Raw genomic sequence first — 14,473 nt, 5'->3', positions numbered from 1 at the left:
CTGCCTCGCTAATTCGGGAAACGGCGATGAAGTATGAATATATATATATATATATATATATATATATATATATATATATATATATATATATATATGTGTGTGTGTGTGTGTGTGTGTGTATATATATATATATATAAGGGTTGGGATTTAGTATTATGAGCGAGAGTTCGATAAAAAAGTAAGGTAAGGATTTCTTTGAATTAAGTCTGACAATGCCATTAGTGGAAATTGGGTGGAAATATATTAGGGTGACACCAGGCCCGGGAAGTAACTTAGGAGAGTTTGGTGTGGGAACTTGACACGTGGGCTGGGACCTTCCCGAGCAGCGGCCGGGCAGGATGAGCTGGCACGATGACGAGAGAGAGAGAGAGAGAGAGAGAGAGAGAGAGAGAGAGAGAGAGAGAGAGAGAGAGAGAGAGAGAGATTAACCATTCAGAAAAAAGGGCGTGAGTCACATGAGGAAGGGAAATAAGGTGAGATACAGAGGATAGATATGTCAACACTGGAGAAGGACATAATGAAGCAGTAGGAGTACAGTACAGTACAGTTCGCTGTCTGAGTTACCTTCATCCCACTGTGCTCCCTCCTTGCTTTCCCTCTGCCAGCTTATCCTCACACATAGAGGATCAGGGAAGTCTCTTCTGTATGACCACCCCAATGACATGCCCATGTAAGCCGTCCCTCTACCTCCTGTTCCAGCCCGACTATCTCCGTCTACTAACCTTAGTCAGGCCTCAGTGTCCTCACCCGTTGCCACCTATCCACGTTTCTGCTCATGATATCTTTTCCATTCCAATCTTTGCGTCCCGTCCTCTCTATTCCATCCATTCCCTAGTGAGGCAGACCTAACGTTGTTATCTATAGAGCCTCTCCACCCCAGTATCTCTTACCCCCCTCCCCACCCCCAACACACACACACACACACACACACACACACACACACATTCCCAACCTATCCACTCTTCATTGGTCAGTCAGTAACTCTACCACTCAGAACAGTATATTATATTATAATCCTCACATTATACAGTTGTCAGTTCTACTTCACAGAAACTGGATGTTCTCATTACATGGCCAAGATTTTCCTCTTGTGAACAGTTGCTTTAATGATTATACGAGAGATTGATCCCTTCTTGTGTTATTCTCCCACGTGGAGCAGTTTGAGCACACATACTTGACCCAGGCAGGTCCACAACACTCGCTCTGGTGTATCACCTCAACCAATGTTAACTTATAGTTTGTGCTTCTTATCCGTGATATATACATTATAATGATACTTGGATTTCTGCTCACGAGAATTGCTGGCTGGTGTGATGTGCCGTCCGTCCAGACACTACCGGACCAGCCCGTGGTGTGGCAGTTAGCGTTCCTGACCGGGACGCTTTCATGGGTCGTCCAGGCTCGAGCGTATAGGTTCGAATTCTGGTTACGGCGGTCAGTCCACAGTCAACCCACCTGTTCATCCACCCCAGGGGTTGGTCGATGAAATGGGTACCTGGCTCAGGCTAGGACATATATAAACAGTCTTCACCTCAGCTGTTTCCCAACCATTATTAGTTGCTCCTCTATCAAGGCATGGTTTTTCAAAGCTACACAAATTATTAGATGCTTCTTCTTGTTTCGTTATTCCTTATCTTAAAATGAATTTTTTATTTACCATCTTAGGTGCGGTCTTCATGATGATGACGTGTCTCGTCGGACTAAAGTCTAATGTATTTGTTTATTAGTTCTGAGTCAGTTGTCACGTTGCTCATAACATTTCTGAATTTTTAACTAGCTGCACCAGCTATCTTAACCTAAATTACCGCCACTCACCAGAGCTTAGCAGCGCCAGTCATTTAAATGTATCCGAGCAGTGTTCTTCATCTTCATCTGTCTTAACCTGGGAGAGTCAGACATTTTAACTTAGCATAACTTTGCCAGTTGTGTAAATTTAGCCATACATTTCCAGTGAAGTTTTCGTTCCCAAATGGTTCTTTATGTTGAACATTGGAGAGAGGCTTAGCAGGATTGTAAAACTAAGTCAAGGAAATGTTTGCAATACTGTAACTTGTAACCAGTGCCATACATATTGCTAAGCTCACCATCAGTGAAGTATGGAATATATAATATATATATATATATATATATATATATATATATATATATATATATATATATATATATATATATATATATATATATATATATATATATATATATATATATATATATATTTTTTTTTTTTTTTTTTTTTTTTTATACTTTGTCGCTGTCTCCCGCGTTTGCGAGGTAGCGCAAGGAAACAGACGAAAGAAATGGCCCACCCCCCCCATACACATGTATATACATACGTCCACACACGCAAATATACATACCTACACAGCTTTCCATGGTTTACCCCAGACGCTTCACATGCCTTGATTCAATCCACTGACAGCACGTCAACCCCGGTATACCACATCGCTCCAATTCACTCTTTTCCTTGCCCTCCTTTCACCCTCCTGCATGTTCAGGCCCCGATCACACAAAATCTTTTTCACTCCATCTTTCCACCTCCAATTTGGTCTCCCTCTTCTCCTCGTTCCCTCCATCTCCGACACATATATCCTCTTGGTCAATCTTTCCTCACTCATTCTCTCCATGTGCCCAAACCACTTCAAAACACCCTCTTCTGCTCTCTCAACCACGCTCTTTTTATTTCCACACATCTCTCTTACCCTTACGTTACTAACTCGATCAAACCACCTCACACCACACATTGTCCTCAAACATCTCATTTCCAGCACATCCATCCTCCTGCGCACAACTCTATCCATAGCCCACGCCTCGCAACCATACAACATTGTTGGAACCACTATTCCTTCAAACATACCCATTTTTGCTTTCCGAGATAATGTTCTCGACTTCCACACATTCTTCAAGGCCCCCAGAATTTTCGCCCCCTCCCCCACCCTATGATCCACTTCCGCTTTCATGGTTCCATCCGCTGCCAGATCCACTCCCAGATATCTAAAACACTTCACTTCCTCCAGTTTTTCTCCATTCAAACTCACCTCCCAATTGACTTGACCCTCAACCCTACTGTACCTAATAACCTTGCTCTTATTCACATTTACTCTTAACTTTCTTCTTCCACACACTTTACCAAACTCAGTCACCAGCTTCTGCAGTTTCTCACATGAATCAGCCACCAGCGCTGTATCATCAGCGAACAACAACTGACTCACTTCCCAAGCTCTCTCATCCCCAACAGACTTCATCCTTGCCCCTCTTTCCAAAACTCTTGCATTTACCTCCCTAACAACCCCATCCATAAACAAATTAAACAACCATGGAGACATCACACACCCCTGCCGCAAACCTACATTCACTGAGAACCAATCACTTTCCTCTCTTCCTACACATACACATGCCTTACTTCCTCGATAAAAACTTTTCACTGCTTCTAACAACTTTCCTCCCACACCATATATTCTTAATACCTTCCACAGAGCATCTCTATCAACCCTATCATATGCCTTCTCCAGATCCATAAATTTATTTATATATATATATATATATATATATATATATATATATATATATATATATATATATATGGCGTAAATGAACTGGCTTTAGTAAGGGCATTTAGTTGTCTGTGCCGTCTCCGGTACAATAGATAATTGCAGTAGAATAGCCCACTCGTCTGTGTAAATCCTGTGTTGTGAGCGTATCCAGCCGCACCGGCGCGTCTGTCTTGGTTAACTCATCAGTACATCCCTTATAGCCTAGTAGTGATGTATTACCTAGTATTGCCAGGAGAACTAACTCCCCACACCCGTCCCTCCCTCCTTCCCAACCTGTTCTCATACAACCAGCTGGACAGTCCCAACCTGATCCTGCTGAGGCTTCCCATGCTAACCTCCCTAGTCACTTCCTGGTTGACTGCTTAATGTGAACTGTTCATTGCAAGTTACGCGCACCACCAGCCTCTACGTACTGTGTTGACCTCTGTGTGGCACGTCACTTACCTCTGACAGTTTGATTAACTAAGATCCGTTGCTCCTAGCCTCTCCCTTCTTCCCTACCTGTGCCTCAGCAGACCTCCCTTCCTCACATGAAACTAACGGACACCTTCCTTTCATTACCTAGAAGGGAATGACAGATTCCCTTCAGCTTGTACAACGGAATGAGATTCCTGTCACAATGAATGTAAAGCCAAATTCATTTATCATGTAGAATATGGTATCAGGTCCGCTTACACACTCAGGGGAAAAATATATAAGATAAATAAAAGTTCCTAGCTCAAGTATGGGGAGGAAGGGAGTGGTTGGTTGCAAGGGTTAATTACCGTGGTCTCTGCTATAGGAGGTAGAGGCTGGGTCGACCCAAACCAACAAAACCCGTACTGTACATGTTGACTTTTCACCCTCCCTTACAGGGCTGTGTGTTTGACTTACGGAGGCCAGGGGTAGGGAAACTGGCTGGCTCCCTCTCACTCAAGAGTTGAGACCGTTTTTAATGTTGATTGTATGGGGGACAGGGATAGTAGGATGGTGCAATGTGAGTATCTCGCTCTGTTTGTTAGTGTGTGTGTGTGTATGTGTGTGTGTGTGTGTGTGTGTGTGTGTGTGCGCGCACTTGAGAGTTTTACCCTCCTGAGTCGCCATCTTTTGAATTATTTTACTGTTATACAAGTTTTTATACCTTTGTATGGTGTCAGCATTAACACTTTCATCGCCGAGGTTATATCACTCCAGGCATACTTCACCAGCCTAAAGCAATAAAAGTACTTCTTTACATATTTTCAAACCAGTTGCTCGCTCGCCTCATGTCCTGTTGTGTCGTGTGGATCTTCCATCTTTCAGAGAACTCGTCATTATTGACATCATCATTCAACTGGTCTAAGATTCCAGAGGTTAGAGTAAGTTAGCTCTTTTATTTTGTCCTCATTGCTGGATAGATTTATGCCTTGTAACGCTTCAATAACTTGCACACTTCATTCTTGAGCGATATCTGTTGCCCACCCTCTCATAGTGCGTGGATAAGCATGAGAATTATAACTAGCTGTGATCTAGTAGACAATGTGAATAGTTCGTTGCATATTTCCTTATCCATGTGCATGTATGTTTGTATGTTAGCATTTCTTATATTTGCTGGGCGTCAGTCAGTTTGTTACATTTGTCTGAAGGTGCGGTTCTGGCCACAGCTTAAGTATTGCGGCGATTTCTAAATTTCTATCTCGCGATATTTCTGGAGTTTATTTCCTGCTAACATAGAATGTTTGTATTGTATTGTAAACTTCCGCTGTCTGCCATCCACATTACACTTGGTTTCCTGGGATGAAATTGTACTGAGCAGCGATGGTGTTTGTCGTCAGCAGAGGTTCGCCTGACCCACGTCGTTTCATTCCTTCCATTAAGCTCATTTTCAGTCCAGTGAAGAAGTCGCCCCTGGTTTCCACCTGAAGATCCAGGTTCTTTACCAGCCACATGAAGGGTAGTTTTAAATGTTGTGTGGCCACAGATACGCACACTGCTAAACCTTCTGTTTCATCTTGAAGACAGTTCACTCTCAGACATCTGACAGGTTTATTACGCAAGGCCTCTTTTCTTTGATTGTCTCCTTAAATAATTTCGGTAGTTTATCCTTTGCAAGTAGTCATACAATTCAGTTCTCATTATGTTTTTCATTATTATGCCGACCACACACGCCAGAGACTGGCTGTAGTTAAGCGGAATTTCTTGCTTTCCTTTTCATGTAAGGAGATATGACCGTTGTCCTCCTCCATTGTCGTGACGTAACCTTGCGACAGCAACATCTTAACAAGAACGCGTCACGCGGCCCGCCACACCTACATACATACACATGTTGGCAGGTGTTATGAGCCATCATCAGGACCAGCAGTCTTATACTGACTGGTCAGGGAACATCAACAGTCTGATCATGTTTTGTATAATACAATGTTTTCCAACATTTCTTGTCATCCATGTAAGAGGTGTTAGTGTTGTGTGTCTGGTAGTGTAAACAAACCATCATCGACCTATCATCCAGCATATAGTTCATCTCCCCATCCTCAGCCTCTACAATTCTTTCCTCTGAATCCCTTAAATTGATTTGCTGGTCCGTACCTGACACTTTACTCTTGATGAATTCAAAAAAGATTGGCTATGATTGTCTGCATGTTTGACCGTTATCCAAAGGTCTGTTTCTTATCCTTCCATTCTTAGTGGTTTCTCCTCCAACGCAGGCTCGCTGCACTCCCGCCCGCACGTCTGTCCTGGTCTCGTCCCCATCTGTCAGGGAACTACATATCTCTCATTGTAACCTTCCTTTGTGTTTACATCAACTTGTTCATGTTCCTACTTCATCGTAAGTTTCGCTCAACCTTTCACATCAGTCACCTGTATCATGGCTGCTGATCTCCGTGTCCCAAGATATATTCCACACAAGTTCTTTAAGTTTTTACCTTCCATGGTTATGTATCTCCTGCAGTCAAGTTTTATCTCTTTCCTTTTTATTCCCTTACTTTCCTTATTATCACGCGCACAATTATATGATAACTTTTTCACTTGTTGCATCTTTTATGATAATCTCAAGTTCCCTGCGACTGTGTGTAAAGAGACAATCAAATGATGATGTTGTATCATGATCTCTGGTCCTGGTATGTGTACATATATGTCATTACTTTTTTGTACTGTACGGATAGGGAGTACTACATTCGTGGGGGTCCATGTGTTTCATCCGCTAATATGTTATCATCTTTCACATCTTTATTACTTGGTGTTTTCTATGTATGTGTATGTACACACCACACAACATTATATTCAGTAATATTCAGGTTTACAACTGCAGTACTCAGGAATAAGTGGCATGAGTATGAGAGGTTGCACATTAATAATAGTTGGGTGATCATTTCTTGTCAGACTTACCTGTTATGTCGACATACTTACCAGTTATATCGCCTTAAAAGTTGAAAAACTTACAATTATTTAACCCCTTGAGTACGAAGACTTTACCTCATGAGTGCAATAACTATAGTGATTGTGCTCAGGGATGGAAGTCGTCGAATGGGTACAAAATGGGTCGTCATCGAAGTTAGTGGGTGAAATCGTCTTTGGTGGGTGAATTTATCTTCAGTGGAAGCCGTACTCATTGGGGGAAGTCGTAGTCTGGGTTAGGTCGTTTTCACTGGGGGAAGTCGTACTCAGTGGGGGAAGTCGTCTTCAGTGGGTTAAGTGGTGGTAATGAAGGAGTCAGTTGGTGTGATGGTCGGTCGTGACACAAATGACGATAGGACAGGTGGGTTGAGCCACTTACTAACTACCCTCAGTGGACACACGGGGCAACACTGGCCCGCCACTTTAATGGGTTTGTTGCACTGCAGTTTGTCTCGACTCTGACACTTGAGACGCGAGCAGTCGATCCTACGGTTGTAGCACTTGCAGAGAACGCAGTCCATCTCGCCGAAGGGCCCGATCACCGGGTGCCAGATGGAGCCGTTGATGAAGTATCGGCCGCCGATCTTGCAGTCGTGGTCGGCGCTGCCCTTGGCAGCAGACGGGTCGGAGAATGAAACCATTGTGTCCCAGTCCAGCTCTGTAGAGTCGTCTGTGGGGCGAGAGAAACACGCACATGTACCGGGCATAGCTGTACGCTCCACATGATGACTGGTTTTGTAACTAACTACACCAATATATTAATCCTTCACGATAACACAGGTGGCACTCGTATGCAGGGGAGTGGAAGCTTCCTAGCACTCATGTGAAGCGTTGGGGGTAAACCATGGAAAGTTTTGTGTGGCCTGGATGTGGATAGGGAGCTGTGGTTTCGGTTCATTACACATGACAGCTAGAGACTGAGTGTGAACGATTGTGGCCTATTTTTCCTGTTTTCCTGACGCTACCTCGCTGAAGTAGGGGTGACGATGCTGTTTCCTGTGGGGTTGGGTGGCACCAATAATGGATGAAGGCAAGCAAGTATGAATATGTACATGTGTGTATATATGTATATGTTGGTGTATGTGCACACATGTATGTATATATATATATATATATATATATATATATATATATACTTATGTAAGTAGGAGAGATGGCCAGAGAGCGTTATTGGATTACGTGTTAATTGACAGGCGTGCGAAAGAGAGACTTTTGGATGTTAATGTGCTGAGAGGTGCAACTGGAGGGATGTCTGATCATTATCTTGTGGAGGCTAAGGTGAAGATTTGTATGGGTTTTCAGAAAAGAAGAGTGAATGTTGGGGTGAAGAGGGTGGTGAGAGTAAGTGAGCTTGGGAAGGAGACCTGTGTGAGGAAGTACCAGGAGAGACTGAGTACAGAATGGAAAAAGGTGAGAACAATGGAAGTAAAGGGAGTGGGGGAGGAATGGGATGTATTTAGGGAATCAGTGATGGATTGCGCAAAGATGCTTGTGGCATGAGAAGAGTGGGAGGTGGGTTGATTAGAAAGGGTAGTGAGTGGTGGGATGAAGAAGTAAGAGTATTAGTGAAAGAGAAGAGAGAGGCATTTGGACGATTTTTGCAGGGAAAAAATGCAATTGAGTGGGAGATGTATAAAAGAAAGAGACAGGAGGTCAAGAGAAAGGTGCAAGAGGTGAAAAAAAAGGCAAATGAGAGTTGGGGTGAGAGAGTATCATTAAATTTTAGGGAGAATAAAAAGATGTTCTGGAAGGAGGTAAATAAAGTGCGTAAGACAAGGGAGCAAATGGGAACTTCAGTGAAGGGCGCAAATGGGGAGGTGATAACAAGTAGTGGTGATGTGAGAAGGAGATGGAGTGAGTATTTTGAAGGTTTGTTGAATGTGTTTGATGATAGAGTGGCAGATATAGGGTGTTTTGGTCGAGGTGGTGTGCAAAGTGAGAGGGTTAGGGAAAATGATTTGGTAAACAGAGAAGAGGTAGTGAAAGCTTTGCGGAAGATGAAAGCCGGCAAGGCAGCAGGTTTGGATGGTATTGCAGTGGAATTTATTAAAAAAGGGGGTGACTGTATTGTTGACTGGTTGGTAAGGTTATTTAATGTATGTATGACTCATGGTGAGGTGCCTGAGGATCGGCGGAATGCGTGCATAGTGCCATTGTACAAAGGCAAAGGGGATAAGAGTGAGTGCTCAAATTACAGAGGTATAAGTTTGTTGAGTATTCCTGGTAAATTATATGGGAGGGTATTGATTGAGAGGGTGAAGGCATGTACAGAGCATCAGATTGGGGAAGAGCAGTGTGGTTTCAGAAGTGGTAGAGGATGTGTGGATCAGGTGTTTGCTTTGAAGAATATATGTGAGAAATACTTAGAAAAGCAAATGGATTTGTATGTAGCATTTATGGATCTGGAGAAGGCATATGATAGAGTTGATAGAGATGCTCTGTGGAAGGTATTAAGAATATATGGTGTGGGAGGCAAGTTGTTAGAAGCAGTGAAAAGTTTTTATCGAGGATGTAAGGCATGTGTACGTGTAGGAAGAGAGGAAAGTGATTGGTTCTCAGTGAATGTAGGTTTGCGGCAGGGGTGTGTGATGTCTCCATGGTTGTTTAATTTGTTTATGGATGGGGTTGTTAGGGAGGTAAATGCAAGAGTTTTGGAAAGAGGGGCAAGTATGAAGTCTGTTGGGGATGAGAGAGCTTGGGAAGTGAGTCAGTTGTTGTTCGCTGATGATACAGCGCTGGTGGCTGATTCATGTGAGAAACTGCAGAAGCTGGTGACTGAGTTTGGTAAAGTGTGTGGAAGAAGAAAGTTAAGAGTAAATGTGAATAAGAGCAAGGTTATTAGGTACAGTAGGGTTGAGGGTCAAGTCAATTGGGAGGTGAGTTTGAATGGAGAAAAACTGGAGGAAGTGAAGTGTTTTAGATATCTGGGAGTGGATCTGGCAGCGGATGGAACCATGGAAAGCGGAAGTGGATCATAGGGTGGGGGAGGGGGCGAAAATTCTGGGGGCCTTGAAGAATGTGTGGAAGTCGAGAACATTATCTCGGAAAGCAAAAATGGGTATGTTTGAAGGAATAGTGGTTCCAACAATGTTGTATGGTTGCGAGGCGTGGGCTATGGATAGAGTTGTGCGCAGGAGGATGGATGTGCTGGAAATGAGATGTTTGAGGACTATGTGTGGTGTGAGGTGGTTTGATCGAGTGAGTAACGTAAGGGTAAGAGAGATGTGTGGAAATAAAAAGAGCGTGGTTGAGAGAGCAGAAGAGGGTGTTTTGAAGTGGTTTGGGCACATGGAGAGAATGAGTGAGGAAAGATTGACCAAGAGGATATATGTGTCGGAGGTGGAGGGAACGAGGAGAAGAGGGAGACCAAATTGGAGGTGGAAAGATGGAGTGAAAAAGATTTTGTGTGATCGAGGCCTGAACATGCAGGAGGGTGAAAGGAGGGCAAGGAATAGAGTGAATTGGAGCGATGTGGTATACCGGGGTTGACGTGCTGTCAGTGGATTGAATCAAGGCATGTGAAGCGTCTGGGGTAAACCATGGAAAGCTGTGTTGGTATGTATATTTGCGTGTGTGGACGTATGTATATACATGTGTATGGGGGGGGGGGGGGGGGGTTGGGCCATTTCTTTCGTCTATTTCCTTGCGCTACCTCGCGGGCGCGGGAGACAGCGACAAAGTATAATAAAAAAAAAATAAATATATATATATATATATATATATATATATATATATATATATATATATATATATATATATATATATATGAGTGGATGGGCTTTTATATGGGAGGGTATTGATTGAGAGGGTGAAGGCATGTACAGAGCATCAGATTGGGGAAGAGCAGTGTGGTTTTAGAAGTGGTAGAGGATGTGTGAATCAGGTGTTTGCTTTGAAGAATATATGTGAGAAATACTTAGAAAAGCAAATGGATTTGTATGTAGCATTTATGGATCTGGAGAAGGCATATGATAGAGTTGATAGAGATGTTCTGTGGAAGGTATTAAGAATATATGGTGTGGGAGGCAAGTTCTTAGAAGCAGTGAAAAGTTTTTATCGAGGATGTAAGGCATGTGTACGTGTAGGAAGAGAGAAAAGTGATTGGTTCTAAGTGAATGTAGGTTTGCGGCAGGGGTGTGTGATGTCTCCATGGTTGTTTAATTTGTTTATGGATGGGGTTGTTAGGGAGGTGAATGCAAGAGTTTTGGAAAGAGGGGCAAGTATGAAGTCTGTTGGGGATGAGAGAGCTTGGGAAGTGAGTCAGTTGTTGTTCGCTGATGATACAGCGCTGGTGGCTGATTCATGTGAGAAACTGCAGAAGCTGGTGCCTGAGTTTGGTAAAGTGTGTGAAAGAAGAAAGTTAAGAGTAAGTGTGAATAAGAGCAAGGTTATTAGGTACAGTAGGGCTGAGGGTCAAGTCAATGGGGAGGTAAGTTTGAATGGAGAAATTACTGGAGGAAGTAAAGTGTTTTAGATATGTGGGAGTGGATCTGGCAGCGGATGGAAACATGGAAGCGGAAGTGAATCATAGGGTGGGGGAGGGGGGCGAAAATTCTGGGAACCTTGAAGAATGTTTGGAAGTCGAGAACATTATCTCGGAAAGCAAAAATGGGTATGTTTGAAGGAATAGTTGTTCCAACAATGTTGTATGGTTGCGAGGCGTGGGCTATGGATAGAGTTGTGCGCAGCAGGGTGGATGTGCTGGAAATGAGATGTTTGAGGACAATATGTGGTGTGAGGTGGTTTGATCGAGTAAGTAATGTAAAGGTAAGAGAGATGTGTGGAAATAAAAAGAGTGTGGTTGAGAGAGCAGAAGAGGGTGTTTTGAAGTGGTTTGGTCACATAGAGAGAATGAGTGAGGAAAGATTGACCAAGAGGATATATGTGTCGGAGGTGAGGGAACGAGGAGAAGTGGGAGACTAAATTGGAGGTGGAAAGATGGAGTGAAAAAGATTTTGTGTGATCGGGGCCTGAACATGCAGGAGGGTGAAAGGAGGGCAAGGAATAGAGTGAATTGGATCGATGTGGTATACCGGGGTTGACGTGCTGTCAGTGGATTGAATCAGGGCATGTGAAGCGTCTGGGGGAAACCATGGAAAGCTTTGTAGGTATGTATATTTGCGTGTGTGGACGTATGTATATACATGTGTATGGGGGTGGGTTGGGCCATTTCTTTCGTCTGTTTCCTTGCGCTACCTCGCAAACGCGGGAGACAGCGACAAAGCAAAAAAAAAAAAAAAATATATATATATATATATATATATATATTATATATATATATATATATATATATATACATATTTTTATATATATATATATATATATATATATATATATATATATATATATATATATATTTATATATATATATACATATTTATATATATATATATATATATATATATATATATATATATATATATATATATATATATTTTTTTTTTCTTATACAGATTGGGGAAGAGCAGTGTGGTTTCAGAAGTGGTAGAGGATGTGTGGATCAGGTGTTTGCTTTGAAGAATGTATGTGAGAAATACTTAGAAAAGCAAATGGATTTGTATGTAGCATTTATGGATCTGGAGAAGGCATATGATAGAGTTGATAGAGATGCTCTGTGGAAGGTATTAAGAATATATGGTGTGGGAGGAAAGTTGTTAGAAGCAGTGAAAAGTTTTTATCGAGGATGTAAGGCATGTGTACGTGTAGGAAGAGAGGAAAGTGATTGGTTCTCAGTGAATGTAGGTTTGCGGCAGGGGTGTGTGATGTCTCCATGGTTGTTTAATTTGTTTATGGATGGGGTTGTTAGGGAGGTAAATGCAAGAGTTTTGGAAAGAGGGGCAAGTATGAAGTCTGTTGGGGATGAGAGAGCTTGGGAAGTGAGTCAGTTGTTGTTCGCTGATGATACAGCGCTGGTGGCTGATTCATGTGAGAAACTGCAGAAGCTGGTGACTGAGTTTGGTAAAGTGTGTGGAAGAAGAAAGTTAAGAGTAAATGTGAATAAGAGCAAGGTTATTAGGTACAGTAGGGTTGAGGGTCAAGTCAATTGGGAGGTGAGTTTGAATGGAGAAAAACTGGGGGAAGTGAAGTGTTTTAGATATCTGGGAGTGGATCTGGCAGCGGATGGAACCATGGAAGCGGAAGTGGATATATATATATATATATATATATATATATATATATATATATATATATATATATATATATTGTTTTTCTTTTTCTTTAATTATACTTAGTCACCGTCTCCCGCGTTAGCGAGGTAGCGCAAGGAAACAGACGAAAGAATGGCCCAACCCACCCACATACGCATGCATGTACATAAACGGCCACACACGCACATATACATACCTATACATTTCAACGCATACATACATATACATAGACAAACATGTTCATATATATACATGTATATATTTATACTTGCTGCGTATATCCATTCTCGTTGCTACCCCGCAACACACACACACACACACACACACACACATATATATATATATATATATATATATATATATATATATATATATATATATATATATATATATATATGTGTGTGTGTGTGTGGTGGGAGGTGGTTTGATCGAGTAAGTAACGTAAGGGTAAGAGAGATGTGTGGAAATAAAAAGAGCGTGGTTGAGAGAGCAGAAGAGGGTGTTTTGAAATGGTTTGGTCACATGGAGAGAATGAGTGAGGAAAGATTGACCAAGAGGATATATGTGTCGGAGGTAGAGGGAACGAGGAGAAGAGGGAGACCAAATTGGAGGTGGAAAGATGGAGTGAAAAAGATTTTGTGTGATCGGGGCCTGAACATGCAGGAGGGTGAAAGGAGGGCAAAGAATAGAGTGAATTGGATCGATGTGGTATACCGGGGTTGACGTGCTGTCAGTGGGTTGAACCAAGGCATGTGTATGGGGGTGGGTTGGGCCATTTCTTTCGTCTGTTTCCTTGCGCTACCTCGCAAACGCGGGAGACAGCGGCAAAAAAAAAAAAAAAAAAAAAAAAAAATATATATATATATATATATATATATATATATATATATATATATATATATATATATATATATATATATATATATATATATGTTATCCCTGAGGACAGGGGAGAAAGAATACTTCCCACGTATTCCATGCGTGACGTAAAAGGCGACCAAAAGGGGAGGGAGCGGGAGCTGGAAATCCTCCCCTCAAGTTTTTACTTTTCCAAAAGAAGGAACTGAGAAGGGGCCAAGTGAGGCTTTTCCCTCGTAAGCTTACTCTTCTGTTCTTATCGCTACCTTGCTAGCGCGGGAAATGGCGAATATGTATGAAAGAAAGAAAGAAAGAAATATATATATTTATATATGTGTGTTAATGAGAGAGAGAGAGAGAGAGAGAGAGAGAGAGAGAGAGAGAGGCGTTGGTGGACTCGCCAGCTCGAGCGTGATGTGCCGCGTGTCAGCGCACTGAACCATGGCTGGAGGAACCATGGAATGGTCTGTGGTAGTTGATAAGGGCATATGGTTTCGGTCATTACACATGACAACTAGAGAATGGATGTGAGCGAATGCAGCCTTTCTTCGTCGGTTCCTA

At 42.3% G+C, this 14,473-nt stretch overlaps 1 protein-coding gene across 2 annotated transcripts in view; it reads right to left on the bottom strand.

Annotated features, from left to right (window-relative positions):
• The window catches only part of LOC139747041 (chordin-like protein 1), a 204,672-nt gene that overhangs the window by 28,492 nt on the left and 161,707 nt on the right, over nucleotides 1-14,473 (bottom strand). For both annotated transcript variants that reach the window (XR_011712300.1, XM_071658792.1), the window contains exon 6: nucleotides 7,285-7,575. Coding sequence is in view for 1 of the 2 variants with exons in the window: in XM_071658792.1 (XP_071514893.1) it covers nucleotides 7,285-7,575 (291 nt within the window). In the remaining variant the exon portion in view is untranslated. The remainder of the gene's footprint in view (nucleotides 1-7,284; nucleotides 7,576-14,473) is intronic.

This window comes from Panulirus ornatus, chromosome 5, assembly GCF_036320965.1.
Source record: "Panulirus ornatus isolate Po-2019 chromosome 5, ASM3632096v1, whole genome shotgun sequence".
NCBI classification, from domain to species: Eukaryota; Metazoa; Arthropoda; class Malacostraca; order Decapoda; family Palinuridae; genus Panulirus; species Panulirus ornatus.
Note: the sequence above shows the minus strand (reverse complement) of the source record. Positions and strands in the feature narration are given on the sequence as shown.